This window comes from Zalophus californianus, chromosome 6 (assembly GCF_009762305.2).
Source record: "Zalophus californianus isolate mZalCal1 chromosome 6, mZalCal1.pri.v2, whole genome shotgun sequence".
In the NCBI taxonomy this organism is placed as follows: domain Eukaryota; kingdom Metazoa; phylum Chordata; class Mammalia; order Carnivora; family Otariidae; genus Zalophus; species Zalophus californianus.
The window spans coordinates 76925806-76952433 of record NC_045600.1 but is presented as its reverse complement, the minus strand read 5'-3'; the positions used below and the strand labels follow the sequence as shown (position 1 = coordinate 76952433).

At 40.3% G+C, this 26628-nt stretch overlaps 1 protein-coding gene across 6 annotated transcripts in view; it reads right to left on the bottom strand.

The window, feature by feature from the left end:
• FMN1 (formin 1) overlaps positions 1-26628 on the bottom strand; it is a 443362-nt gene that overhangs the window by 45172 nt on the left and 371562 nt on the right. For all 6 annotated transcript variants that reach the window (XR_003515832.2, XR_003515833.2, XR_003515834.2 and 3 more), the window contains 2 exons: positions 13714-13765; positions 8781-8930 (listed from right to left, as the gene is read on the bottom strand). Coding sequence is in view for 2 of the 6 variants with exons in the window: in XM_027571393.2 (XP_027427194.2) it covers positions 8781-8930; positions 13714-13765 (202 nt within the window). In the remaining 4 variants the exon portion in view is untranslated. The remainder of the gene's footprint in view (positions 1-8780; positions 8931-13713; positions 13766-26628) is intronic.

Sequence of the window (26628 nt, the reverse complement as noted above, 5' to 3'; positions counted from 1 at the left end):
GAAGCAGTGGTATATATACACAATGGAATATTATGCAGCCATCAAAAGGAATGAGATCTTGCCATTTGCAACGACGTGGATGGAACTGGAGGGTGTTATGCTGAGGGAAATAAGTCCATCAGAGAAAGACATGTATCATATGACCTCACTGATATGAGGAATTCTTCATCTCAGGAAACAAACTGAGGGTTGCTGGAGTGGTGGGGGGTGGGAGGGAGGGGGTGGCTGGGTGATAGACACTGGGGAGGGTATGTGCTATGGTGAGCGCTGTGAATTGTGCAAGACTGTTGAATCACAGATCTGTACTTCTGAAACCAATAATGCAACATATGTTAAGAAAAAAGAAAAAGAAGAAGATGGCAGGAGGGGAAGAATGAGGGGGAGTAAGTCAGAGGGGGAGATGAACCATGAGAGACGATGGACTCTGAAAAACAAACTGAGGGTTCTAGAGGGGAGGGGGGTAGGGGGATGGGTTAGCCTGGTGATGGGTATTAAAGAGGGCACATTCTGCATGGAGCACTGGGTGTTATGCACAAACAATGAATCATGGAACACTACATCAAAAACTAATGATGTAATATATGATGAGTAACATAACAATAAAAAAAACCCAAAAAACAAATAGTCATTGAGCACCTACTATGTATAAGGAAACACCAGGTGCAAGAGAGAAAACAAAGAAGCATAAGACACTGCACTTGTCTTCTAGGGCTCACGATTCATTTAAGGGAGAAAATGCCTATAACTAAATGAATGTAAAAGAAATCACTAATGACAAAACTGAAGGGACGGTAGGTAACCCCTCCAGAGTTGTGGTGAAAAGATAACTCACAGAGATTGGGGAATACTTCATGAAGGAGGCAATATGTGATCAGTAGATTAAATCCTTTCAGAATAGGGTCACATAAGTTGTATAGCATTAAAGACGTAATAGATATTTTAAAAGTACATGTTAAAATCAAGCTGATTATATGCTATAAATTCTGTACTATGAGAGACAGATGTGGACTAAGTACCCAGAGAAGGACACGCAGGAAAGATGGCACTTAGGCTGGCCCCAGAAATCACGCTGTGTGATTCCTCCAAAATGGGTCCTAAGACTCCCAAGTGCAGGTCTTTGCCATGTGATTCCCAGAATGTCCTTACCCCTTTCCTCTCTAAGCATCTTAATTCATCTGCTCTGTCAATGCCCAGCTCATTTTCTACCTAACATCACAGGACGTCAGGGTTGGAGCATACCTTCAAGATCTCCTAAGTCTAGCAGTTCCTAAACTTGGCTGAACATAGTAAAAACCAACACAGAACAATGTAAGGGAGCAGTCCTCTCTCCCACTTCCAAAGCTCACCGCATATATTTAAGCAAGGGATGGGTGAAGCCAAGGCATTTATTGAAGCAACCAAATACAGAATGAGTTCCTGCTCTGCCCTCACTGTAGGGAGCTCACTGAAACTGCAGATTGCTGGGTTCCACCCCACTTGGATTCTGATGCGGTTGATCTATTTCTTTTTTGACAAAGCTCTCCAGGTGATTTGAAAGACCTAGCAGATTTAGGAGCAGCTGATCTCCAACCTTCTTCTACCGGTTTCTGAATCCCCTCTACAATTTTCTGCTCAGTGTGGTCCTGACATCTTCCTAAAGTCCTCCCTAACTTCCACATTTCTTGGGGAGTACTTCCTCCCCCCAAATTCTTACACCACCCCAGATCTTCAATTTCCACTTACTATCATGTTGTACAATGTTGTGAAGTCCCTTCTAGGCCAATAAACAATTTTTCGGCTCTGTGCTGGAGAGTGCAGCATAGAACATATACAAGGAATGGGTTTATGTCCTAGAGGTGGGAAAAGACGCATAAACTGCTAAAATAAAAGTTGGAATGAATTAGGTTCTAAAGGATGTTAAAAAACAAAAACCAAAAATAAAAACATGGGGTCAGAGACAAGAGGAAGAAGTAGTTTTTTTACTTAGAGGCATTTCAGAAACTTTCTAGAGAAGCTGGTTTTGAAGGTAGTCTTTAACAAATGACTACATTTTGAGCCCCCACTTAACCAGTAGGAAATAACTGGGGACAATACAGTGTAAAGAAATTATCCAATGAGAACACAAGGCAAGAATGTGCAGGTGCGAGAAACAGTGAGTCGTCAGGGTGGGGACATGCGGGATGAGGCTACAGGAAATGAGGTTGGAAAGTGAATTAAAGGCAAGTGGTTTGAAGACTCATGCTCTAATTTGGGAGAGAATATGGAATACTTGAAAGAGCTCAAGCTTAGGGCGCCTGGGCGGCTCAGTCAGCTGAGCCTACGATTCTTGATTTCGGCTCAGGTCATGATCTCAGGGTTGTGAGATCAAGGCCCACATCGGGCTGCACACTCAGCGGGGTGTCTGCTTGAGATTTTCTCTCTCCCTCTCCCACTGCCCCTTTCCCACCCATGTGCACATGCACACTCTCTCTTTCTCTCTCTCTCTCAAATAAATCTTTTTTTAAAAAAAGAGCTCAAGCTTTAGTGCCAAAGAAGACCTCCATCTTTTATTCACATTCTGTTGCTTCCTAGTGAAACTGTGATGCTGGCAATTGATTTACTCTCTTCTGTGTTCCTGTATGGAATAGTAATATACCCTCTTCTCCGGGCTGTTATAAGGACACAACAAGTTAATGAATATAAGTGCCAACTATGGCCAATTCTCTTCCCTTTATTTTGTCAGTAATAGAAAACCACAGACTATGTTTAAACAAATAGATGTAATCTAACTTCTGTTTTAGGAAGAGAACTGGATATAATATTAAGGGACATTAGAGAGGAAACAGAAAACACATAGGTAGAGAGAACAGAAGGCTGTTCCAATAATCCAGGTGACAGCTGAGGTCCTGAAGGAGGGCAGAGCCACTGTGAAAACAAGGTACAGAAGATTAACCACTGAGGAGGCAAAACGGAGAGGTCAGCAGCAGGTGGAAAATGACCACGTGGAGTTGAGGATGAATCAGGTTTTCATCCTGCTTTTGGCTGCTAAGAAGGAGGACAGTGATGCAGACAAAAGTGTTGGGAACCCGACAGGAGCAGGCCTCAGGTGAGAGAGAATACATTCCAACGGGGACTTACTGAATTGCAGGTGGAGGCTGGGCATCCTGTGGGAATGGTTGGTGTGCAGCAGATTTGGGTCTAAGACTTGGAAGTCAGAGTTTGGGTCTGGGGAAGAAGACTTGGGAGGGGCTGGCAGAGCCGGTAGGGGAAGCTATGAAAATAGATGGGACTAGCTAGGGAGAGGGTGCCAAGCAGAACAGAGGAACACTGACATGTGGACCTCGGGAAAGGTTCGCTCCTGAGGAATAAAAGAAAATGAGGAGCTAATGAAGGAGATGGAGGAAGAGTGGTTGCTCTCACAGATTTTTATGCAAAAGGAAAATAAGTTTTTCTTGTTTAAGCAACCATTATTTTGGCCTTTGCTATGGCAGCTGAGGCTCTACCCTTACTGATACAGGAAGAAGGCAGTGTGTGCCAACAAAAAAGAAGTAAGAATAAACAAAAAACTCCTCGTTTAAGAAGCTAGAAGGGAAAGGAAAGAGATGGAATGGTAGTTTCCAGAAGGCAGAGGGTCAAAAGAGGTGTGTTAGTTTTTTTCAAATCAATGCTCCTATACTTGTTACTATTTTTAAGTCTCCCATCTCCTCTCTTTATTCATGGAATATTCTGCCGAAGTAGTTTTAAATTTATTGCTTGGGCAATAAGCAGGTTTTATTCTTCGTGGTTATGATAATTCTGTTTATAAGTCAGCTCTTTGGGACATTTACTGTTTGTATATTTGTACAGAACTGTCTCCCAATGTGACTTATGAATAGAAAAATGCAAAGTTTTGCCAATTTACAAGGGGGTGATTATTTGTATTATTGCAGCGGTCCTTCAAAATACGAAGCTTCTTAGCAGGTAAGTGTACACAGACCCTTTGACCATACAACAGAGGGCTAGGGAAGAGAATGTTAACTTGTTACAAGTTACTGTAATGACCATGTATGCATGTCAGTAGGAAAGCAGAATTCAATAAATAAAAATTTTCGTTTATGGAACTTTTTCCAGGAAAAACTTTATCATATAAAGAGAGGAATTTCTGCAACATCTACACTGTGATCAATGGCTCCTTTGTGGGCTGAGTGACGGCCTAAGTTTCCAACTCCTGGTCCTAAAGTGACCTGAGCAGTAGGGAGCTGTGAGGACAGCTTTTGGGATAACCCCACAACAGCTCTGAACTATCTGCTGTCAAGAGTATGCCAACTGCATAATCAACCATAATCACGGCAAGTAATATACTTAGAACAGAAACCCCGTTGGTATTTAGCTGAACTAAAAATGAGAAAGTAACCATCCATTCCCCCATAGTGTAAATTTTAGCTATGTGTATAATGAGATTTCTTATTTGCATTTTTCATAAAACTCACCAAACTCCTTATTCACTCATTACTTACCCATTATGGGTTTTTTAAATGGCACTTTGAAGGTTTGCTTTGGCTCAGAGTGAATTATTTGCCAAGATTTTATTCCTGGAGTCATGAATCCCCTGAGACTTCTTCACCTTTTGCAAATTCATAGCTCATTTTGTGGGTCCTAGTGGTTTGTGGTCTCTATGCGTGCATGTGTGGGCATGTGTGGGGAGCCATCTTAAGATACCCTAAGTAGTGAAACATTTCATAAGAAAGGGTCCTATATCCTGGAGTAATTAAACAAAAAAAAATGAAAAAGCAGAAAATGAGTAAAGAGTAGTTTATAAAAGTAGCAAACATTAGGTTACCTCCTTGTCTTATGCATATGCTTGGATAATCTATTGATTTAATAGGTGGAAGAAATGTGTGCTACAAAAATTCATTGAGTGTTTGGATATCAAGAAGTACAAATACAAAAGTACATGAAAAGGTAAAATGAGGCAAAGCTGCCTCTGAGAGTAAAAATTTTAATGAACTTTAATAAACCACTAAATGCAATGTTAGATACACATGAGAAGAGGAAAACATTTTTGTGTGCATACTTAAAAAAAAAAAAAAATGTTTTCTCCAAGACCAACATTACTATTGCAGGGGAAGAACTTGGGGCACAAGGCAAGTTGGCTACAGACATTTACCAATCAAGAGGGCAAGGAAAATTCTCCCTGCTCCCAGATCTCTTTGTAGCTTACTGCCAGACCTTGGCTAGAAATGTCTTCCAATACAGTCCCTAATGAGCTGAAGAGTAAAGGTGGGAGACATTATCTCAGAAATGAAATATATTGCTTCTAGGAATATTAGAAAAGTAGTTTTTAGATTCATAGAGATTACTAGCTAGAAGAGATCATCCCAATACATATATTTAACAGATGTGACAATTATGTCCCCTACACAATAAGCAACTGGCCCAAGATCACATAGCAAATTATTGGTATAAAAATGTTGATTTTCAACTCTCCACCTAGAGGTTTTTTTTTTTGCACTACTGAGCATTCCCTGTAATCAGAAGGGGTAAAAGAGAAGCCTGGTACATTTCACTGCAGGGATAAGTTCCAGTATTTGGGACAGCATGAGAAGAGGGTGGGCCATAGACCGAAGGTCTAGGGACTGGGGCATTCTGGATTTGTGCCTGGACACAGAAGTTGCTATTTTGCCTAATACTGGCTTAAATGCCAAGGACAATTTAATGACATTAATATACCATCATATAGTAGCTTGCTCTTCTACTGATATACTTACTCTGCAGGTAAATCATCTCTCTAGTGAAATACTATGTCTCCTCTACTCAAAAACAGAATTGCATCCCGACCCCAGCTTAATACTACAGCTTATCATTCACTCACAAGGTACAAAAACATTGGATGTTTTTATAAGATAGTCATTTGTGTGTTTAGATATTATTCTGGGTTTTATGAGGGGGCAATTGTCACCCTGTTATGAAGCTGCATCCATTTCAATTTTGCATCAAGCTAATGTGTATTGATGGAAACCATGTTAAGCAGAACAAGAAGTAAATATTCTCTACCACCACAAATTGATTACAAGTGGCCTAAAGTAGTTCTCAACACTTCCATTTCATTTGGAAGTGAATTTACACCTTTGAAAATATTATTTCTCCTTAATTTGTCCCAGTGATTTTTGGGATTTTAATTGGCCTTCGAATATATTTAAAAATCAAATAGGTGAAATTTCTTCTGAAGGAATCCCAAACTACAGCTTTTTTTTTTTTTTTCCTAATAATTACAAGCTCTCAGGTTTTCATTTGGTTTTGAATTTCCTTTTTGAGGATGTCTTTGTATTATGTGATGTTACCTCCTGATGTTTAGTTTTATTGGGATTTCTTGGAAAAGTATAATAAAAATTAATAATAATGGACATGATTAAATGGGTGTCAAGACAAAGCGATCATGTTGTTTCTCATGTAATTATAATGGAAGAATTCAAGTTAATTTGCTTATTTTAGCATAATGAATATGTGATTCCAACAGTTTAAAAGCTAAAATCTTTAGCAGGTAGAGGACAATGAAAAAAAAATCATCACATCACAAGAAAACCCTGGATATTAATCAGTTTGTTTAACCGGATGAACAGTTGTATACATAATGTGCTAACATTTCTTAACAAGTAGATTTCTGTAAACAAACTGCTTCCAAAAATATTTTATGAGCTGTCATTAACTTCGGAGATGTTTTTCTAGTTTGGCAACCTTGGTGATCCATCTCGCAAAAGCACGGCTGGAATGGAGAGACCCCTGAAATTGCTAAGTGAGGAGAACTGAGAAGGGTCCTGAGAAGTCATGACCCTTGAAAGGTGTTGGTTTACAGAGTGTGAAGCAGGCAATTCCCTAGCTGCACCCAGGAAGCAGCGCTGGATGGGCCGGTGGCTAGCAGGGAGCAGCGCTTTGAAGGACGGGAGGATCCCACCGCCACATCAGACTCACAGTTTGCTTGAACTTCTATGATGGGGGAAAACTCCTTAATTTGGACAACAGTTCAATATTTCAACAGAAGATTCTTAAACTAAAAAGCAATTAATTACCCCCCCTTTTTTTTTTCTGGGACTGTTTCTTTAGGGCTCCAACTAGAAGGACAAATTCACTAAGGATGATGCTCAGAATCTGAGGCACAGGATCTTATGCAAAGGCTGTCCATTCTGGACGCCCTGCTGGACTACCTGGCTTTCGGGTGTGGGCGCGGAGAGCTGCCTGCTGAGCAGCTGCTGCAGGAACTTGGCTCTATCACTTTCCTATGGGGCTCACAGCACAGAATTTGTGCCACAGGAGCTTAGGTAAGCTGAAAAGGCCAAATAAGCAACTGCGGGGCAAGAGCAAGAAGTCAGACTCCAAGAGTTTTAGGGTTTTTTCTTCCACATCATTATTATTATTGTTGTTGTCATTATTATTATTTTAAAGATTTTATTTATTTGACAGAGAGCGCACAAGCAGGGGGAGCGGCAGGCAGAGGCAGAGGGAGAAGCAGGCTCCCCGCTGAGCTGCGAGCCCAGTGCTGGGCTTGATCCCAGCGCTCTGGGATCAAGACCGGAGCCGAAGGCAGATGCTTAACCGACCCAGGCATCCCTCCTCCACATTATTATTAACAATCTATTTTCTTAACAATGTCACAACTATTTTTTTGCTTCACTTTATCTATATAATGGATCTACTCACTTTAATTCCCATGTTTTCAAAGAAGTAATGGTGGAAGAGAAATGCTGATAAGCATTTTTAAAGGTCTTTGGCTTCCTCAGAAAAAAAAAACCCTGAGGAAAATATTTAGATACTCAGGAATACTGGGTCAAAGATCTCTAAACCTTCATCCCTTTAAAAATAGCTTTTTAAGGTGAAACATATTAGTGTATTGTATGTGTGAGTGTGCACGTGTAGATATATCATGTATATGCCTTTTCTCTGATCACGAAGTAAAGAACAAAAATACTGAATTACGGAATTCGAGGTCTCAATGTTTAGTGAGATATGGATGCTATAGATAAGCCATTTCCCTTAATTCGTAGTTTTTTTTTTTGTCTCCTACTCCGCTTTGAATGACACTCTCATACATCTGTTCTGCAGCAGTAGTACAGCAAGACCTTTTTGAAGTTTAAATGCATGACACCCTTTGTAGAACAGTGGTGACCTGATCAAAACAGTGATCAAGCAGAAATGCTTTTTTTTTTTTTTTTCTGATAAGCAGGGCAAAAGTTAGTCTCTTTCTAAGCAGAATGAACTCCCTCTCTCTCTCTCCCTCTTTCCCCTTGTATTCAGAGTGGAGATTTTTCTTCTACCCCCAGCTAATAAAATCAGGAGGCTGCAATGAGGCTGAGCGGCAAGCAGTTTGATGTCCTCAGCAGGATACGAGGAGTCAGAAGTGGCGCTGTAAATCCAGAGCGGGGCTTCAACACTGTGTTAAGTGTGGCCTGAGTCTCAGAGATTTCCTTTTGATGCAAGTTCAGTATATTAATGGGAAAAGCATTCACTTTTATTTGTCTGTACTGTCTGCGACAGCAAGGCTGCCTCATTTAGCCTGGGCCAACGTGAAAATACACAGAGAAGCAATCTGTTGCAAATTAGCACAGCTCCGCTTTCATTTACTAGCTAGTAATTGGAAGGGGTTAAGAAAGTGTAACTTATCAGACCACGTGAGCTATCTGCTTGTGTGGATTTCCCCGTGAGCCCCCAGGCAATAATCTTTTCTCAATGTCCACTTGATCTGAAAGAAAATCCTGATGCATGTAAAATGCGCTCCCTCGGTGAGGTTTGACAAGGCAGTTTCCCCTACTCCTGAAAGGGGTATTCATATGACTCCATTAGAACCTTACCTTTCTTTAGATATAGTTTTACTCTCCCGCTTCCAAATGGTCTTGAAGTCACTGCAGAATTCGTACCATACCATAAACACATAGTTGGGTGTGATTTCCTTCTCACCGGACTTTGGCTTCATCCCAAAATATCCTACTGTTGTTTCAAAACTGCAACAGGTAGGGGGAAAAAACAGAGTGAGGTGGGGGGTGAGAAACTGTCTATACCCTCAGGGCGGGATTGCTGGGGGCGGGGCATTTCCTATATATTCATTCTCTAAGACAGAAGCCCAGCCTCATAGTGACTGTGGCTTATCCGGAGCCTCAGAAAACCTATTTACTTAAACCACTTCTCCAAGAAATTCAATCTGATACTCCCGGTCACATCTTATGTGTATAAAAGTGATCAAGTCTGATTCCAGGGGGTATGCAAGTAAAGCTACGAGTTTGCTCTTCATCTCAAATCCACATCATTTACCAGCTCTTCATATTACGTTTAATGAGTACATGGACATATAATGATGACATATTGATTCTGCAGCCTTAGCAGTGGTCAGTTAGACAGCCCATGAGGAATAATTAATCTGCTGAGCACTTCATGGAAAATCCAGAGACTATGCTATCCTTATTCTGCCATCCGCTGGCTTTGGGATCTTGGGTCAATCACTCAGCATCAGACTCTCCATTTTCTCAAGGGTAAAATAAGACTTAGAATAGATGATCTCTAAGAAGGTTACATTTTAAAGCTTGATATGCTATAAGAATACAAACCACCGAGGCATAAAAAGAGATATAACTGAAGGCATGGCAAGGTTTGGGTGAAAAACCATCTTTGATCCAGGAAAGACGATCTCTAATCTGATCAGGAAAGGATCCAGGTTTTCCAAAGTCGATTCTCAGGCATTGCTCCGAATCTCCTGACCTACCCCATGGAGGCTCACTGCACACCAGACTGCTCAGGCCTCCCAAGCAGCCCTTCTTGGAGGCTCTAGCTTTGTAGCGATTTATAGCTCTGCACTTAGTCCCCCACCCCCAACCTTCACCCACCCAAAGACTCACAAGCTCATTTGCCATGAGCAAGAACACTTAAATAAATGGCCCCTTTTTCTAGGGTGTTGGAAACTAATCAAAGCAGGAATGGCTGGCCACGTTTACTACTCAGTGCTCTATCATCTGTTCAGACACAGCGTTTTTTGTTTTTTTGTTTTTTTTTTTGTGGCCATCCTGAATCCTGAGTTTCTAATGGAGCTCCATTCAATGGCAATTGTAAAACCCTGAAGCCCCGTCACTATTATGGAGAATACTTTCATCTCGTTCTCAGTTATTGGGCAATATGTATCTCATAAGATTTTATCACATTTCACAGATGAACTGTTAATTGATTCCATGGCTATGATTAGGTGAGATCCAAGCTGGAGCTGCAGCTCTGAGTCCCATAAATTCTTTGTGCTTCTGTAAATAATAAATCTGTTTTTAATGCAAATTAAAACTACTGGCCAGGGAATTTTGGCTCCCAGTTATTAAAAGATTGGAAGTGCATAAGTGGAGAAAGGCAATAACTGCACTCATTTCTTAAGGGACTCTCTTCTAATTCCAAACATACATAATTTGGAACAAAACCAATAATGGAAGAAAGTCGCAATGTCAGGCAACGCCTAACTGTGGCAGTCAAAATACCGATAAAACCAAATGTACGCTCTATGGCATATACTTTTATTTCATTCAAAATGAAAATTATATTGACTGTGGTGTGGAAATACACAAGTAGAGGGTTCTGTGACCCATGGGAAGAGGCCATGAATTTCTTAGAGAGTCATGGGGCTTTCAAACTGGAAGGGATGTAAGAGGTCAACTCATTCAAGGTTCTCATTTTAGAGATGAGAAAACAGAGACCTGGAAAGACTGAATGACTTTATTCATTGGCAGCGTTGGGCCTACCTCTTGGGTCCCCCAGTTCTCATTGAAATGATTTTTCCACCCTTCTGTTGCTTGTGCTCATTGACACAGGCATTTTTTTTTTTTTTTTCTGTTTCCACTTTAGACACAGTTGCCCCCCAGGAGCACCGCCCCCCAGCAGAGCACATCATCATCGTTTTTCTCTTCCTTATGGTCACCTTCGATACAGAAACATACTTATTTGTGCATTAATAGAGAAGAGAAAGTCCTTCCCTCTTAGTGTTCAGAGGAGCAAATGATTTCCCAGCAGGATATAGTGAAGAGGACAGAAACTCCAGTCCCTGTGCCTCACGGATCACCCCAGCAGCCCTCGCAATATCTGGAGTCTAGATCCTGAGACCCAGACGCTGCAAATACCAGTGACTGTTCACAGAATGCCAGTGTTGTTCAGTGGCTTATCACAGAGCTTCAGAAAAGCACATCATCATCCTGGAGGCCTCACTTTTCCCAATCTACACTGGAGCTAACCATGTACCCTCACCACCTCTCACCCTGGGGGTTTGTGAGGCCTTGCTTGCGAACCCTCGAAGGGGACAGAGACTAAAGGAAATACTGAATTTCAGCATTCCCTCACCCCCCCCCCCCGTGTGTTTTAGAAACTAAGAAAGCAAGTGAACCTCTTCAGAAGAACCAGAGCAAAAACAAAGTCCCAGGGGATGGCCTGGCTTTGGCACTCTGCAACTTCGACAAAGAGGAAGTTGCTCTGAGGATGTGCCTTATTTGACTTTGGGGTTATCCCTTCAATTCAAGGAGAAGCTAAAGGGCTAGAATATGAGCCTACGATTACTTCATAAGGTTAGACTACTGTCCTCCTGAAAACTGCTGATATTTAACAGCCAGGCTAATATTCTCCAACGGACAAAGGGGCCATCGTGCTTTCTGAAATTTCTATTTGTCAGCAGATAACTCTCAAATAGCTTTCAACTTTTAAAAGACTGATTTCTAATCATATGTTACGTTTCGTAAAACTTGTTTCCTTCATTCTATTCCCTTTTTTTCTCTCTGCTCCAATTCCTTATCTGATTCCTATCTTTATAATTCGGCTAAATACCTTTAAAGCACAGACAACAATGACACTATCAAAGAGCTGGTAACAACGTGAGCAGTTTTACTTTTTAGTGTGGAGGAGCCAAAGCGGGACATGTCCCCTCACTGTTTCACATGCATGCCTTTAGAAACTGCTTAAGAAAAGCAAACATGTCGTGGCCTCAGAGTAAATTGTTTCTCTTGAGAATAAAACAGAAGAATTTACCAAATCTCACACGAATATTGCAACACTGACCAACAACCTCCTTAAAAAGTGCAAGCAAACAACTGTGGTTTCTACATTAAAGATGGGATCTAACATATTTCATGTATGACATGAAAGCTACACTACCTTCACCACAAAGTCACGGAAAACGCTGACAACCAAAATTTATGACCCCCCTCAGCATAGCTAATGCACAGCAGCAGCTTCGACCCCTCGAAGGTGGGCCCCCTTTTCCTTCAGCAAGAATCTTGAAGAAATATTAGAAATTTGACATCCACCCTGGAAACCCAAATTTCTGTTTGACCTGACATCAAGGGGTGGATGTCTCTTCAGAACGTAACATAGACATACTTGTTTTATACACGGAGGGAGGGAAAAACTTAATATAGGGATAAGGCCAATCAAGGGGCACAAAAATCTTTAAAAACATCATCATGGATTGCTTTGGTTTTTAAAGATGATCATGCTTACTTCATAATCCTGACTCAAGAACATGCCTGCAATTAGAAAAATGCAGGATTTGCCTCAACTTCACTTTCATCTGCATTTTAATTTGATTGGCAGTTGGAAGCAGGGCAAGATGTTGGCACCCGCCGAAGCAGAGCTGACAGCACTGTCTGTAGGCTTTAGGAACTCTTGGAAATTGTAGCTAGACAGAAGGAAATGGTTTGTTTCTAGAGTTTGTTCAGTTGCATTTAATGAACTCCTCTCCTCACACATTTGTAAAGCTCGTTATCCTTATAGGCTACTTCCTACCCCTACCTCTCATTTAACTTTCTAGTCCTTCTAGAATTAGCACCAGCAAAATGTATCTCAGTTCTCTGAGCTGAAAATGAGAATGCCTCAGTATATTCTCACTCACCCTTTTAAGAGCAGAGGCCTAGCCAAGCTGACTAACCTGGTCAGCTGACAAAAATAAAATCCTCTATCAGGGACCAGAGCCACTGATTACTGGGTGAACTGGATGGTTCCGTTCTTCTGTCTATTAAGAGAGAGAAGACCAAAGAAGAGGCCTGAAGTGGGTGACAGGTAGAACAGAAGACTTCCGAGGTCTCTTCCAATTTCAGAGGCACTTTTTATATATAGGGGTCAGTCCCTCCTCCCCACTTGCCCCTTGTTTACCGTATCCTCTCAGATCTGAGGAAAGACATAATAAGTCTCTTAGATATTTGCCATAATTCCTTTAATCTAGTTGTAATGCTAAGAAGGATCACATTGTTCCTAACTTCCATAAAGTGGCTCAGGAGCAGAGAAATGGAGGAGAGGCAGAGAGTGTCATGACGTGATGCTTGTGAATCACTTCTGAATGGTTCTGTGCTCTTTGAGGAGAAATGTTTCCAAGTCGTATCATAGTGTCTCCCTTCACCTCCCAATAGAATCTTACTGCTCACGGATGTATAGTCTCAACAAATGGGACCAAAAGAATGGCTAGTCAGACATTATGCTAAGTAAAATAAGCCAGTCATAAAATGAAAAATGCTGTATTGATTCCACTTATATGAGGTATCTAGAGTAGTCAAAGTCACAGAGACAGGAAGTAGAATAATGGTTGCCAGGAGCCGGGGTAAGGGAGGAGAACAGGGGAGTTACGGTTTAATGGGTACAGAGTTCCATTTGGAGATGAGTTCGTTCTGAAGACAGATGGTGGTGATGGTTGCAGAGCAAAATGACTGCCCTTAATAATAACACTCATAAAAACGAACAGCTAGCCAAAGAAAGGACTAAGGCCAAGTCAGAGCCACTTACCTTTTCTGTGCATTCTCCAAGTGACTTTCTTCCATTTTATGCTCATTTTTGGCTGTGAACGAGAAATAATTATTATTAAAACAGTGTTTTCTTCCATCATATCTTTTGGGTAATCTTCTAACTTTGATTACACCCATGGGTTATCAAAATAATTCTGAATGCAGGGGTTGGCAGCCCCTACCACATGTCCTGGAGATAGTTCTCAACTGGCTACATCTCCCACCCTTGCTTTCTTGAGAATAGCTAGAGCTAATGGTGGCCATATAATTTACTGTTCTCACTGGGACACTCTTGAGAGTGAAAGAAGGTGATAACTAATAATTACATAATTGGAGCAATCCACAATTGGACAGATTGGTACATGTGGTCACCCCAGCTACGGCTGGCCTCTTTGTGAGCTTTGGCACATACTTGGTTGGCACTCTCCCCACCCTTCCCCAAACATCAGAAACCCAGAACCATGTACAGCAGTTCTACTTGGGTTCACACAAATTCACTGGAACACTTGCACACACTATCTCTACACCCAGAGGCTCCTTTGGCAGTCTGGGGAAGCCTATGGTCTCCTTTCTCAAAATACTGTTTTTAAATGCTTTGAAAAATAAATACTTAAGACTACTAAGGAAATCCATGATACTGAGATACAACTCTGAATTTACAGATCAAGAACCAGTGTTCTGTAGGAACTATTTATTTAGGAGGTTTCATTTTTGGGTGGTGCTTTTACATATCATTCTCTCTAATCAGAAGATATTATTATGCATGATAATAACACTTCTTCACTTTAAAAATGTCTAGAAAAATAGGCAAGTCATAATCTACATAAGCCTTAAGGTTCCTTCCATTTAAGGCTAGAGTGATATAAAATGAACAAGAAAAGAAAATCAGTCTTATCTACTAAGGCCTATGATGTGATACTTCATGAAAGACATTAAAGGATTTTTTAAAAAGATTTTATTTATTTATTTGAGAGAGAGAGAAAGTGCACGAGCAGGGGGGAGGGGCAGAGGGAGACAGAGAAGCAGACTCCCTGCTGACCAGGGAGCCCGATGTGGGACTCAATCCCAGGACCCTGGGATCATGACCTGAGCCGAAGGCAGATGCTTGACCTACTAAGCCACCCAGGCACCTGATATTAAAGGATTTTAAAATACCACTATTTTACTAAGCTTAGCTCTGCCATGTACTACCTGTGTGACTGTGGTCAATTTACTCATGACCAACTGCATAGTTATTGACTCATCTGTCCTATACGAATAGCCACAGTGACTACCGTCATACTACACCATACAAGATTAAATTAGATAATATATATCAAGTGCTTGGCACACAATATATGATCAATAAACAACATGAAAGGTATCATTAGTACCTCACCATCAATTTCATCATTGATTTTAAAATGTCAATTTTATCAAGTTACTCCCCAACTCAAAACCTTCCAAAGGCTTATCATCACCTTTAATACAACCTTTAATATCTTCATAATGTCCCATGAGGCCCTGCAGGTCTGCTCACTGGCTCCTCTGTGACATCACTTCCTCGCTCCCATGCTCATTTCTTTCCAGTCTCTCTACCAGCTTGCTGGTGCTTGAGCACACTGAGCATGCGCATTGTGGGGTCTCTGCACTTGCTGCACCCTGCCCACAGTCTGTGCATGACTGGCTCCCTTACTGTTTTCAGGTTTCAGCTCAGATATTACCCTCTCTGACTTCACTTAATAAAAGATCACCCCTTGCTACATATCCCTGTCCCCTCCCTCAATTCTCTCAGCCTCCACACATTACCTTTTTTCCTGCCCAGCCTCTATCTACCTGGCAGACTATTCATTTTCTCATGTGTTTATTATATGACAATTGAAGGTAAGCTCAAGGAGAGAAGCAACTTCAGCTGGCTTGTTTTCTGCTGAGCCTTAAACACAGGAAGAGTGCCTATATATTAAACAACTTATTTTAGTTGAAAAATGCATATGCTGGACAAATATTGCTTAAAAAGAAAGCTACTAGGTTTCCTAAAAAGAAAACTTGATATTTTATTTATTTATTTATTTACTTACTTATTTACTTACTTACTTATCAGAGAGAGAGAGAAAGAACACAAGCAGGGGGAGGGCAGGCAGAGGGAGAAGCAGACTCCCCACTGAGCAAGGAGCCCAATGTGGGACTCGATCCCAGGACCCTGGGATCATGACCTGAGCCCAAGGCAGACACTTAACCGACTGAGCCACTCAGGCGTCCCAAAACGTGATATTTATTTATTTTTTTTTTAAAGATTTTATTATTTGTTTGAGAGAGAGAATGAGAGAGAGAGAGAGAGAGCATGAGAGGGGGGAGGGTCAGAGGGAGAAGCAGACTCCCTGCTGAGCAGGGAGCCCGATGCGGGACTCGATCCTGGGACTCCAGGATCATGACCTGAGCCGAAGGCAGTTGCTTAACCAACTGAGCCACCCAGGCGCCCCCAAAACGTGATATTTAGAATACAAACATAGACTCAATAAGAATGTCAGGCTAAAGTTATATACTATTACCTCAAAGTCCAATAATTGTCAATTAACAAAAATGATTTTTTTTTATGTTAAAATAATTCTGCTTTGGGTGCCTGGGTGGCTCAGTCATTAAGCGTCTGCCTTCGGCTCGGGTCGTGATCCCAGGGTCCTGGGATGGAGCCCCGCATCGGGCTCTCTGCTCCGCGGGAAGCCTGCTTCTCCCTCTCCCACTCCCCCTGCTTGTGTTCCCTCTCTCACTGTCTCTCTCTCTCTGTCAAATAAATAAATAAAATCTTTAAAAAAATAATTCTGCTTTGATAACGACACCATTTTAGGTAAAATCATAGTTATGGTCATCTTTTGCAGTATGATTTCCCCCATCCTCCTCGTGGGAGTCTCTGTGAATTAGTCTCATTCTTAGCCAGTCAGACACAGAGAAGTGACCTATGTCTCTCCTACTACCAAGTCCTCCAAAATGTGAAACAAACAAGTAGTTTGTTCTTAGCCAGTGATTCTTAATTATGTGCATGGCCAAACACAAGGAAAAATTCCTTTGAGGCCTGATTGATCTTCCTGGAGCACCTTTGCTGTTCTCCCTCACCAGGTAGTTTCTAACCGGCTACTTCAGGCGGTGAGTAGAACTATAGTCAAGCGGTCGTTGCATATAAATTCACTGATGAGAAATACCCTTTCCACAAGGAATTAAGCATTCAGTAAGATTTTGGAATGGCCCTCTAAATATGGGTATTTGGAAAAAAAAAAAAAGCATCCAAAATGTAAAAAGAGGTGTTACTAAGAGGCCCAATGCATACTGTAGAACTTCTGAGGGTTTGGGAGGAAAGAGCCTTCAGGAAAATGAGAAGAACCTAGAGATCTTAATTTTTCCTAAGCAGAGGGCCTGTGTACAGATAGAAAAGGCAGCCACTTCCATGGTGTGATGTGGAAGCTCTACCAGCCTAAAATATTTCTCCCATCAAAATGTGTGACATTTCTGACCATGTCATTATACATTTTCATTCTTCAAAGTGCTCTAAGCAAAACAAAAACACATTACCTGGAAGGAAAATGTTTAAAGACTGGAGTCACAAACTCAAATTCTAGTATCAGCAGCAAATAAGGCAACTGTAGGCCAAGTAGAAGAATCCTAACATTCTCAAATTCTATCCCTTGCTTCTCAATACTGGAACTGACAGTCTCAGTGTAGGTAAGCCAACAGGCCGTGGTAGGAAAATGGGAAGGCCATGCCCCATGTAAGGGAGGGGAGGCACTTGCCATTGTTACCAGATCTTCCACCTTTTTCAGAGATGCTAAGATTTTTAAATGAATGGTCCCGGCTTAAAAAAAAATTTTCTTTTTTCAAATACTCTGTAGGACAAAGGGACTATTCCTGTTGGCCATATCTGGTTCTGCAAGCTCTGACTTAAGCCATTAGTAGCAACTGACATAATGACATAGGTAGATTTGTTCTTTTGTTCTATGTGCCAGACCCTATTCTAGGTGTTTGGGATCCCCCAGTGAAGAAAGCAAAGATCCTTATAGAACTTCCATTCTAGTTGGGGAAGACAGGCAATTAAACCTGAGCAAATAAGATCCAGTATAAGTGATTTCTGATAAGGGGTAGCAACAAATATTTCCAGAGCATGGCTTGTTGTCTGTAGGACACTTTATATGGATTATTGAATTAAGGTGCCTGGGCCAGCCACAGCATGTCACACAGGTAACTAGGTACCCCAAAGGGAAACGATGTCTAAATGGAAGATGGTAAGTCTTAGGTGCAAATTGTCTTTACCCTACAGCTTTGACTAGCAGTGGCCTTGAAAATATGTGTGGGATTTACTTAGTCTTCTATTCTACAAAGCCCCATGGACATTAGCTTTTAGGTGCTTCCTTTTAGTTTACATTTCCTACTACATGTGTGGTGGGGGTTAGGTAGGCTTCTTAGAAGAGTTAAGTTTGGAGGAGTTGTCAGATACTGACACGGCCCAGGGAGGTAGAGAAATAACAGGCATCCCCAAACTTGCTCTTCTCTCTTCTCTTTCTGCCACAAGAGGCTGTCTCACTGTCTCCAATGAATTAAATATGATGATTTTACAAATCAGAGGAATAAAGTAGTTGCTTAAGATGATGACAGTCTCACATTTTAAGATAATACAAGCAATAAGGAAAACAAATCAGAGTACTAAAAATGAGAAGCTTCACTCCACATCAACTCTGTCTTCCAAACTTCTTTATCTAGGCTGTGGACACACTGTAATGATGTGAATTTCTGGAAGTCCTTGGAGAAGAGTGAGTGGCAAGTTTGCTTGGCGACCTACCTACACATACTATAATTTTTCTGTCATCGGTAGAACTGTGTTGCTTTTCTTAAACTCCAACTCTCTCCTTTAAAGAACAGTATTTTTCATAATTCTATGTCATGGAGAGAAAGCAACATGACTTCTTTGGAAGACATTTTGTTTGTTTGTTTGTTTAAGAGATATGAGGATTTTATTTAATGCAGGCTTTACTGAATAAAGACCATTTGCTTTTGTGTAAAGCTTTACTACCTTGGAATTTTGTTTCCTGGAATTTTGTTTTCACTGATAGCCATTGTCTCATTAGTTATCATAAAGTCATGCCATTTAATAACCACTGTGAAACTCCTCAGTACTGTGGCCAACTGAGTGAGGCAGAACTCAGCATAAATTCCAACTTTTAAGCCCAGCTCTGCCACTTAAGTGTCATGGACAAGTCTCACGTTTCAGTTCCCATCTCTGCAAAATAAAGATGATGATGCCTAGGTGCACCAATATATGAAAGCTACATGAAAAGGGGCCGAAGCTTGCTTGAATCAGAATCTCTCCAAGTCAGACCTCTGATGGCTCCATGTCCTGTTGAGACTTCTGGGGGTTCAAGCTTCCAGTGGGATGGCTGTTTTGACCATGTTAAATGCAGATGTAGCATAGTGGAAAGAAGTTGGGCTTTGTGTCAGGTAGGTCTGGGTTGAATTTGTGCCCTGTCACTTATTAACCGAAAGACCCTGGGGAAGTCACTTAACTCCTCTGAGCCTTACTCATAAAACTGGAATGATAAGATCTACGCCGTAAGGTGGTTGTGACCCTTGGAGGTACTGAACACAAGAGGTTAACATAGCGACTAATGTACTCTAGGCACTCAAAAATGGTAGCCATTTATTATTTGATTGGCTAGAAGGAAATGTTAGTAGTCATTATTCCAGCTGTCTGACTTTGGAATGAGTAATACAAAATTTCAAGCAAATGTTCCTTTCTTTCTTAAGAATGTCTACAACCACCCTCAGTAGAGGATAATTTTGCTTGTGATCATTTCCGTGTCAGATCCTCACTATTCTCCCATTTTACTCACAAAGCTGATGTCCTTACCACGGTGCCTAAGGCTTGTCTTCAGGAGGGTGTTTCCTATGTTGGACCTAAAGTCATTTTATTTGCTGTTTCAGCCCATTTTGGTTTTATTTAATCCTCAGGAAAGAAAGACAGAAACTGATATATAATTTTGCAAATTTACCTGGGAGTCAGGTGGGTAGGGGTGAGGTGCTTATGATTTTTTCCCTTTCGTCATTGTTGAGTTCTCAAACTTTGACCTGATTAACTGAACCACCTCTCATATACTAAGTGCAAGATAATGATGTTGGGGTCTACTTTAAAAAGGTAGTTTTCTGAGAGCAAAGATACCTTCTTTAACCTCTAGGCTCTTTGATCTATAACAGGTTCCTTGCATGGCACAGGAAACCCGGTTCTCTGCATTGCATCTGAACTGCCAACTTAAAAGGCAAACTGAACTATGCCACTGCTGTGCTTATGTGCTCATCAGCTTCCCCTCTGTCCAGGATGAAGTACGCTCACGTTGCACAGTAAGCCCTTCACAACCTGGCTCCTTCTACTTCCCACAACACGCGCTATGCTCCTGGCAAGTGGGACTCCTTGCTGTTCCCGCCAGTCAACCTGTTTTTTTTTTTTTTTTTTGTACCTTTATTTTTAGGGACACTGTTTCTTCTGCTCTGAATTCCTCCTCCTCCCTGCCTTCTCCTTCCTAAACACTCCCACTGTAAACGTCTTTTCTTCCTTCAAAAACTAAGCTTTAAAAAGTTATGTCTTTCATGAAGACCTCCACGGGGGCCTTTCCTTCACTGAGTGGTGAGTGGCTCTTTCTGTGCAGCTCCCACAAAACCATGTTCACATATGCGGGGCACAGTACTGACATCATTTGCTGGCAGTCTGCTTTTCTGATTAGACTCGGTGCTTCTTGAGGGCAGCAACCAAAATCTATTTCATAATGGAATTTCAAAATCTGTGTCTCTCAACTTTAATGCCTTTCAGGTACTCCACTTATTTGACAGGTGAATAAAGTGACAGCAAGGGACCCACACCAGCAGATCACAGCCCCTGCTCATTACCTCCCCACTGGGGGATCAGAGCCCATTTCCTGCCACACAATTTCTAATCTTTGTTTTCTTTTTTCAACAAAGTAGAAGAGAGTCCAATAGAATCAACCAGTGAGAGAGTACTGATTTTCATCCAGATCTTATTTAGGATGATCGATTGCAGATACAAAGAACACTGACCCTTGAGTTTTGTCTGTATCAGACTTACAATTTTAAAATAGAGTAATTACGAAAAATGTAAAGTTTCTATAAATGCCACTTCCAGAAAGCATTCTGGCCATGAACAACACTTATCATCTAAATGTACCAAAATATTCAAGGTTTAATCCTCAAGAGGGTGGTATTCATGCACAGAAAGTGGCTGAAGAAGGACGTCACTCTTCAAAGAAAGTGGGGGTTTTATGCCAAACATAATTAAGTCATATTTATGGATACCCATCTGGGAGGTAGTAAAGTGTGGAATGAGGGCAAGGGATAAAGGTTGGAATATCTTCCCAGTATTCTTTACACAGTCTATTACACTTTAATATACCATGGTTTATGGACCTGACATGGTTGGTATAAACCAACAGGACGCACAGTAAAGAAGCTGTTTTTATTGCAGCTCTACAAATAGAGGAACCAGGTGATGCTAACAAGGAAACAAAGGGACCGCACTTCACTTCATGTGCTATCCATCTGATGCGAACAGGGCAGTCAGATTTTCTTAGAAAATCACCCTGTCATGCACTTTCCAGGAGAAAAGAATGCTTTCACCAACAGAGGTAACAGCACGTGGACACTGGAAAGAGGGAAGACTTTTTAACATTTGAGAGGAGGGGGAAATTATTTGGATATGGAACCACTGAGTTATGGGGGAAGTGGTCTTATACTGACATATTTCCCCTCAGTATGCTTGCTCATGAAGGATGCTATCCTCCTATCCAAACTTCTTGTTTTATTAAGTTTTCCTGGTTGTGGTTAAATTAGAAGGACGATCATTTCTGGTCTGTCATAGACTTTACATTTGCAAATAACGAGTTGGGTGGTAAAGTTGAGGAGCATAAAGGGTCATCTGTGAGAATTTCTGTCTAAATTGGTGTGGGACTGGGTGAAGGCATGCTATCAAGGATCCCAGGATCTGGGTATCATTTGATTTCCAGGTCACCTGTCTAGGGCTAAAGTGGAGTAGAAAACTCACACTTTTGATGAAAGCACTAAGCAAAAGCCATTGTATTAGAAGACTTTGAAGAGGTCTTTCGAGTCATAAAATCAAAGGAACCCAGATACAAGGAGTCTTAAACGTCATTTAGTCCAACCCTTGGGCTGATGTTTGAGTCGGGATCCTCCTGTGTTCAATCAGACTTTGTAGATCTCATCTTCTTCACCATTTTTATCTGCCATTTTTAGTTGCCTTTATAACTGAACTGAATATTTTTATGCACATCAAAGAAAAACTAAATGCTGGTATCATCTAACTTGGGCACCTGAGGCTTTTCTCAGCCAAGTTTCTTCATCTGAACTGTAGAATGTGAAAGGTGATTTGACCAACTATTCTCTCGGTCTTCCTCATCTTGTGAACAGAAGTAGCACCATTCTAGATGGTAGGGAGATGTCCATTCATTACACTCAACAATGGCCTTAGGGTAACAGGGCTTGATTCTCTCATAAATGGTTGAAAAGCCCTGAGTCTTGATGCAATCAAGCTTACAAATGACTTATGATCTTATGTCATTTATATTTTTATATTTTGAAACCTAGGCATAATATTCAATACCTCAGAAAATATCTTATTGGTATAATAATTTGGATTAGAAAAATCTCCCTGGCTCTATAATGAAAAGAACTAAATGATTCTTTTATATTCTGGGATGACTAGTAATTATTTGTGTAGGTGAGGAGTGTAGTTTAAGAGATCACAATATAATTCTAAGTGCTCATCAGATTATGCCTCTGGTTTGTTCTCTATAGTAATTATTACAAAAGTAAATATTTTATCCATTTACAATTCTAGAAGGTAATCAGACTAAGAGTGTAATTGGGATCTAAATGAAATAAATTTATCCACCATTCATAAGTCAACCCACTGTAAAACTTTACAACTTTTTTTTTCTCCAATATAGCTTCACCTTAGATGAGACTTTTGCCCCCACAGGTAAGTTTTTAACCACTCACAATATGGACATAACATTCAATCTTTAGACTGTCTGAGGAATTCTGCTCAATCTTCTTAAAGGCAACCATTTATTTACTGTTAATAGTCTATGGTCTTTTTTCCTGTTTCTGTATAGCCCAGTGAAGTCCTTCAATTCTGTACAACTATCTGTACACAGTAATTTTTTTTTGGCATCAAGATGATACAGATACAATTACTTGAGAAAGTTCATCAGACAATATTATCTATAACCTAACTATAACCTAGTCCAACAGTTTAATGTTATAGAAATGAGAAAGTGAACACCCAAGTTGATGAAATGACTTTCCTGCATCCAGGTCTCTTGACTCATAATCCAGTATTTCCAATGCCCCCTGCTGCTCCCCAACAGGCTATATTTCTCTCTAGAATTCTCAAATACTTAGGTGGTATCTTGAAGCTGCACTATACTGCACATTTTTCATAGGAGTATATACATCAGAGAGAAAGTGCCAAGATGGAATTTCAGCTTTCATTCTAAATTTCCTGACTCTTGATGCTTTAAACCAGACCATGGGGGTAAAATTTTAGAATGATCCAGTGAGAGGCTCATTAACATTAATGGGAGTCAGGTGGTTGCATTCTCAAATAGGGCCTGAAATTCTCCATGTTATCTCATCTCGTAGGCCCATATATACCTTTAACTTATCAGCATTAATAGAAATGACATCTCTTTTGAAAAAAAAAATGCTTTTACTTGGAATTATTTCTTCACAAATACTTCTAAACAAACATAAAATATAATTTTCATTTAGAGAACTTACATAACTCCTGTTTCCTGTAGTGTCTACCCTGTCTCCCTGGCATCTCATTCCCAGTGGGAAGGCTCATCCCTTCCACAATGCTTTAGAATTTTTTCAAGGGTCATGTAGGGGTAATGAATTCTGTAGTCTCATCATTCAGGGATAAGTCACCAAATGAATCATCATTTAGAAAATCTTAGGAATTACAAAGAAGCTAGATTTACGAGAGGGCTGTCCCCATTTTGTTTCATCAAGAACCTTGATGACATTTCAAAGACAATGGGGTTCAGAGTCGCAAGGCTCTAAATAATCATTTGGTGATAAGTTGCAGGTATATTAACAATGGAAGAAGTTCTCCTTTACCAAACAACTCTGTCCTATCTTGATATTAGCACTAGCCTAAAGGTGTATAATTTCTGGAAGGCATGGACTGTGCTTTTTAAAAAAATTTATATTCAAAATGTTTAGCATTTGAGACTACAAACTTAGTGTTTATAAATAAGTAATTTGTTGCTTCATGGATTGGTGAGAATTAACCACAAAAGCAGCTGCTAGTTTGAATCTGTAAGCAAGTTCATAAGCAATGTGGTAATAGGCTCCATGCTCATTTTTCTCTCCGATTTAAAGTGGTGCTCTTCAAAAGCAAGGGCCTCTTTTTTTATTTCATAGCATTTTAGTACTTGATTTTCAACAGATATTTCTTTAAGCACTTCATTAACAAATGGAAAAAATTGGTACCAAGTGGCTTCTTGGGGTTTCCCATAACTGCCTCTGATGACTGTCTGTTATTGAGAGCCGTCACTTGATTCTTCATATCTCAACCTGTCCATCTGTACATTGGATAAAATGAAACCTTACAGCTGAGAACTAGCTAGGAGAAACTTAAGAAATTAGCCAGTGTAAACCTCTCATGCTACAGTTTATAAGTGAGTGAAGTTAAATAGTAGGGTACTGAATAAATGTTGGATTTTATGATACTAGGACAGTGTACTGAACTGTGACCCCTTCACCCCACCAGTCACAGCTAATGGGATCCGAGGGCAGTCAGGCCACTTGCTGATCAGTTGCTGATGAAGCAGTTTAATACAGTCGGCTGGAATAATCAGACTGATGGTCGTGGTGGCGGTGATGAAGATGAGGATGAGTATGAAAATTCACTGAGTACTCAGTGTGTGTCAGGTAATATGCTAAGGGTTTTACATAGATCATTTAACCTTCCCAACTCATATCAGAGTTCTACATGGTGGATAATAGTGGAAGCAAAGCTTCAAATTGCTCCATTACTTTCCAGCTGGTGGCCTTGGGCAAGTTGTTTCACTTGGCTAACGCTGAGTTTTCTAATCTATAAATGGAGGTAGTAATAGGACCTATATTAGACAGTTGTAATAATTAAATGAGATGTTTGTGAAGGTGCTCAGCCATTGTACTTGGCGCATTAACTCAGTAAATGCCAATTATTGCAATCATTACAACCACCACCACAACAATTCTCAGTTGTCCAGTGATGTTTGCTTGTTTAAGTTGTCCCGGGCTCCCATGAGACTAGTCTTGAGTAGTTGAGCATCCTGTTCTTTTAGTAACGTGTCTATCCCTACAATGAACTCCCTGAGACCTGAAGCAAATGCACTAGATCCAAATATCCCACAAATTGGGTTTTCAAAGGATATCATAGGGAAATGCTGTGACAGTTATAAGTGATAAAACTCAGAATACAAAGCAGGAAATATGGTGTGACTGAAATTATGTTAAAATGTATATCACAGAAATAAATTATGTATCTATTAAAAATACCAGAAAGTAATATATCAAAATATCACAGTTGCTGTTTCTGCCTCTCTGGTCGATAGGCTTTTTGTTTTTAACACGCTTTTAACTGTTTTTTGAAGAGTTAGCATCATTCAATATAATCAGAGAAAGAAACCACTGATGGTATTTGGAAGTAGCAGTTGAGCACACTGAAAGTGAGTGACTTGCGTAAGGTCATATTACTAGTTTGGGGGCAAAAAGAACTTGTGCCCTTATTCAGTACAGGTGTCACTAAACTGCATTGTTATTCTTTACGTGTTCCTGCTTAAAAACTATAAAACTGTCATATCATCATAGACCAGAAAATTAGAGAAGTCATACGTGGAGAAGGAAGCATTTGAATAAGTTAAATTTAAAGGCCTAGCCACCTACATTAAAGTCCTAAAGCCCTTTATATATATCTTATACACACATACAAATGTAAATTTTACAATTTCTATAAAGTAACCATCCCACATATTTTTATGAATTGTCCAGAAATATATACAATATGAAGAGTGGTTTTAATCACATTATAAAGATGAAAATGCAGATAAAAGCCGTTATGCATGGTCAGAGAGCTTAACAGATTAAGGCTGATTTTAAGTAATCAAAAATGAAGAGAGGAAAAAAAAGCCATACTGAGAGATCAGATAAAATAATACATGGCCCCCATACCTTTACAAAGGAGATTTCCTCTTCATCTAGATTTATTTATACTAAACCTCTTACATCTTTGTGGCATAAGACATTTGTTAAATAACTGAAACCCTCCCTTTGGAAAAATAAGCATTCAGATATTTAATGATGAAAAGAAATGCACCACAAGAAGGCCCATAAGTAATCACAGAATGCCCATTGCTATCCTTAGGTCAGTCTTCTTTTAGAACCCTGGCAAAGGCTAAGTGTACTTGGGAAACCAGATTTCCAGGGCGACTGAAAAACTGAAAAAATTCTAACCATCCTGATAGCTGTTACTGCTTTGAACATCAAAATACTTTATCTCATTTTCTTTCTCAGGGTCAAGAATTTGTCATAGTTGGGGATTTAAATTGGTCCGCTAGAAGTGGTACCAGAGAATTACCCTAACTTCAATAGTTGTGATGCTACCAAGAATCTAGGCGCAAGGAAGGCAGTGATAGTGTGTTTCTCTAGAGATGTGTCCAAGAAAGAAAAGTACTGGAGAACTGGGATTCCCAAAGAAGACACTGTAGGAGATATTTCCCACATGAAAGCACATTTAATTTGCTCTGTCAGTACAAGTTATGCAGAAAGACTATTAGCACAAGTGATTGTTATTGGAGTTGGTAAAAGGGGACCAAGAAATGAG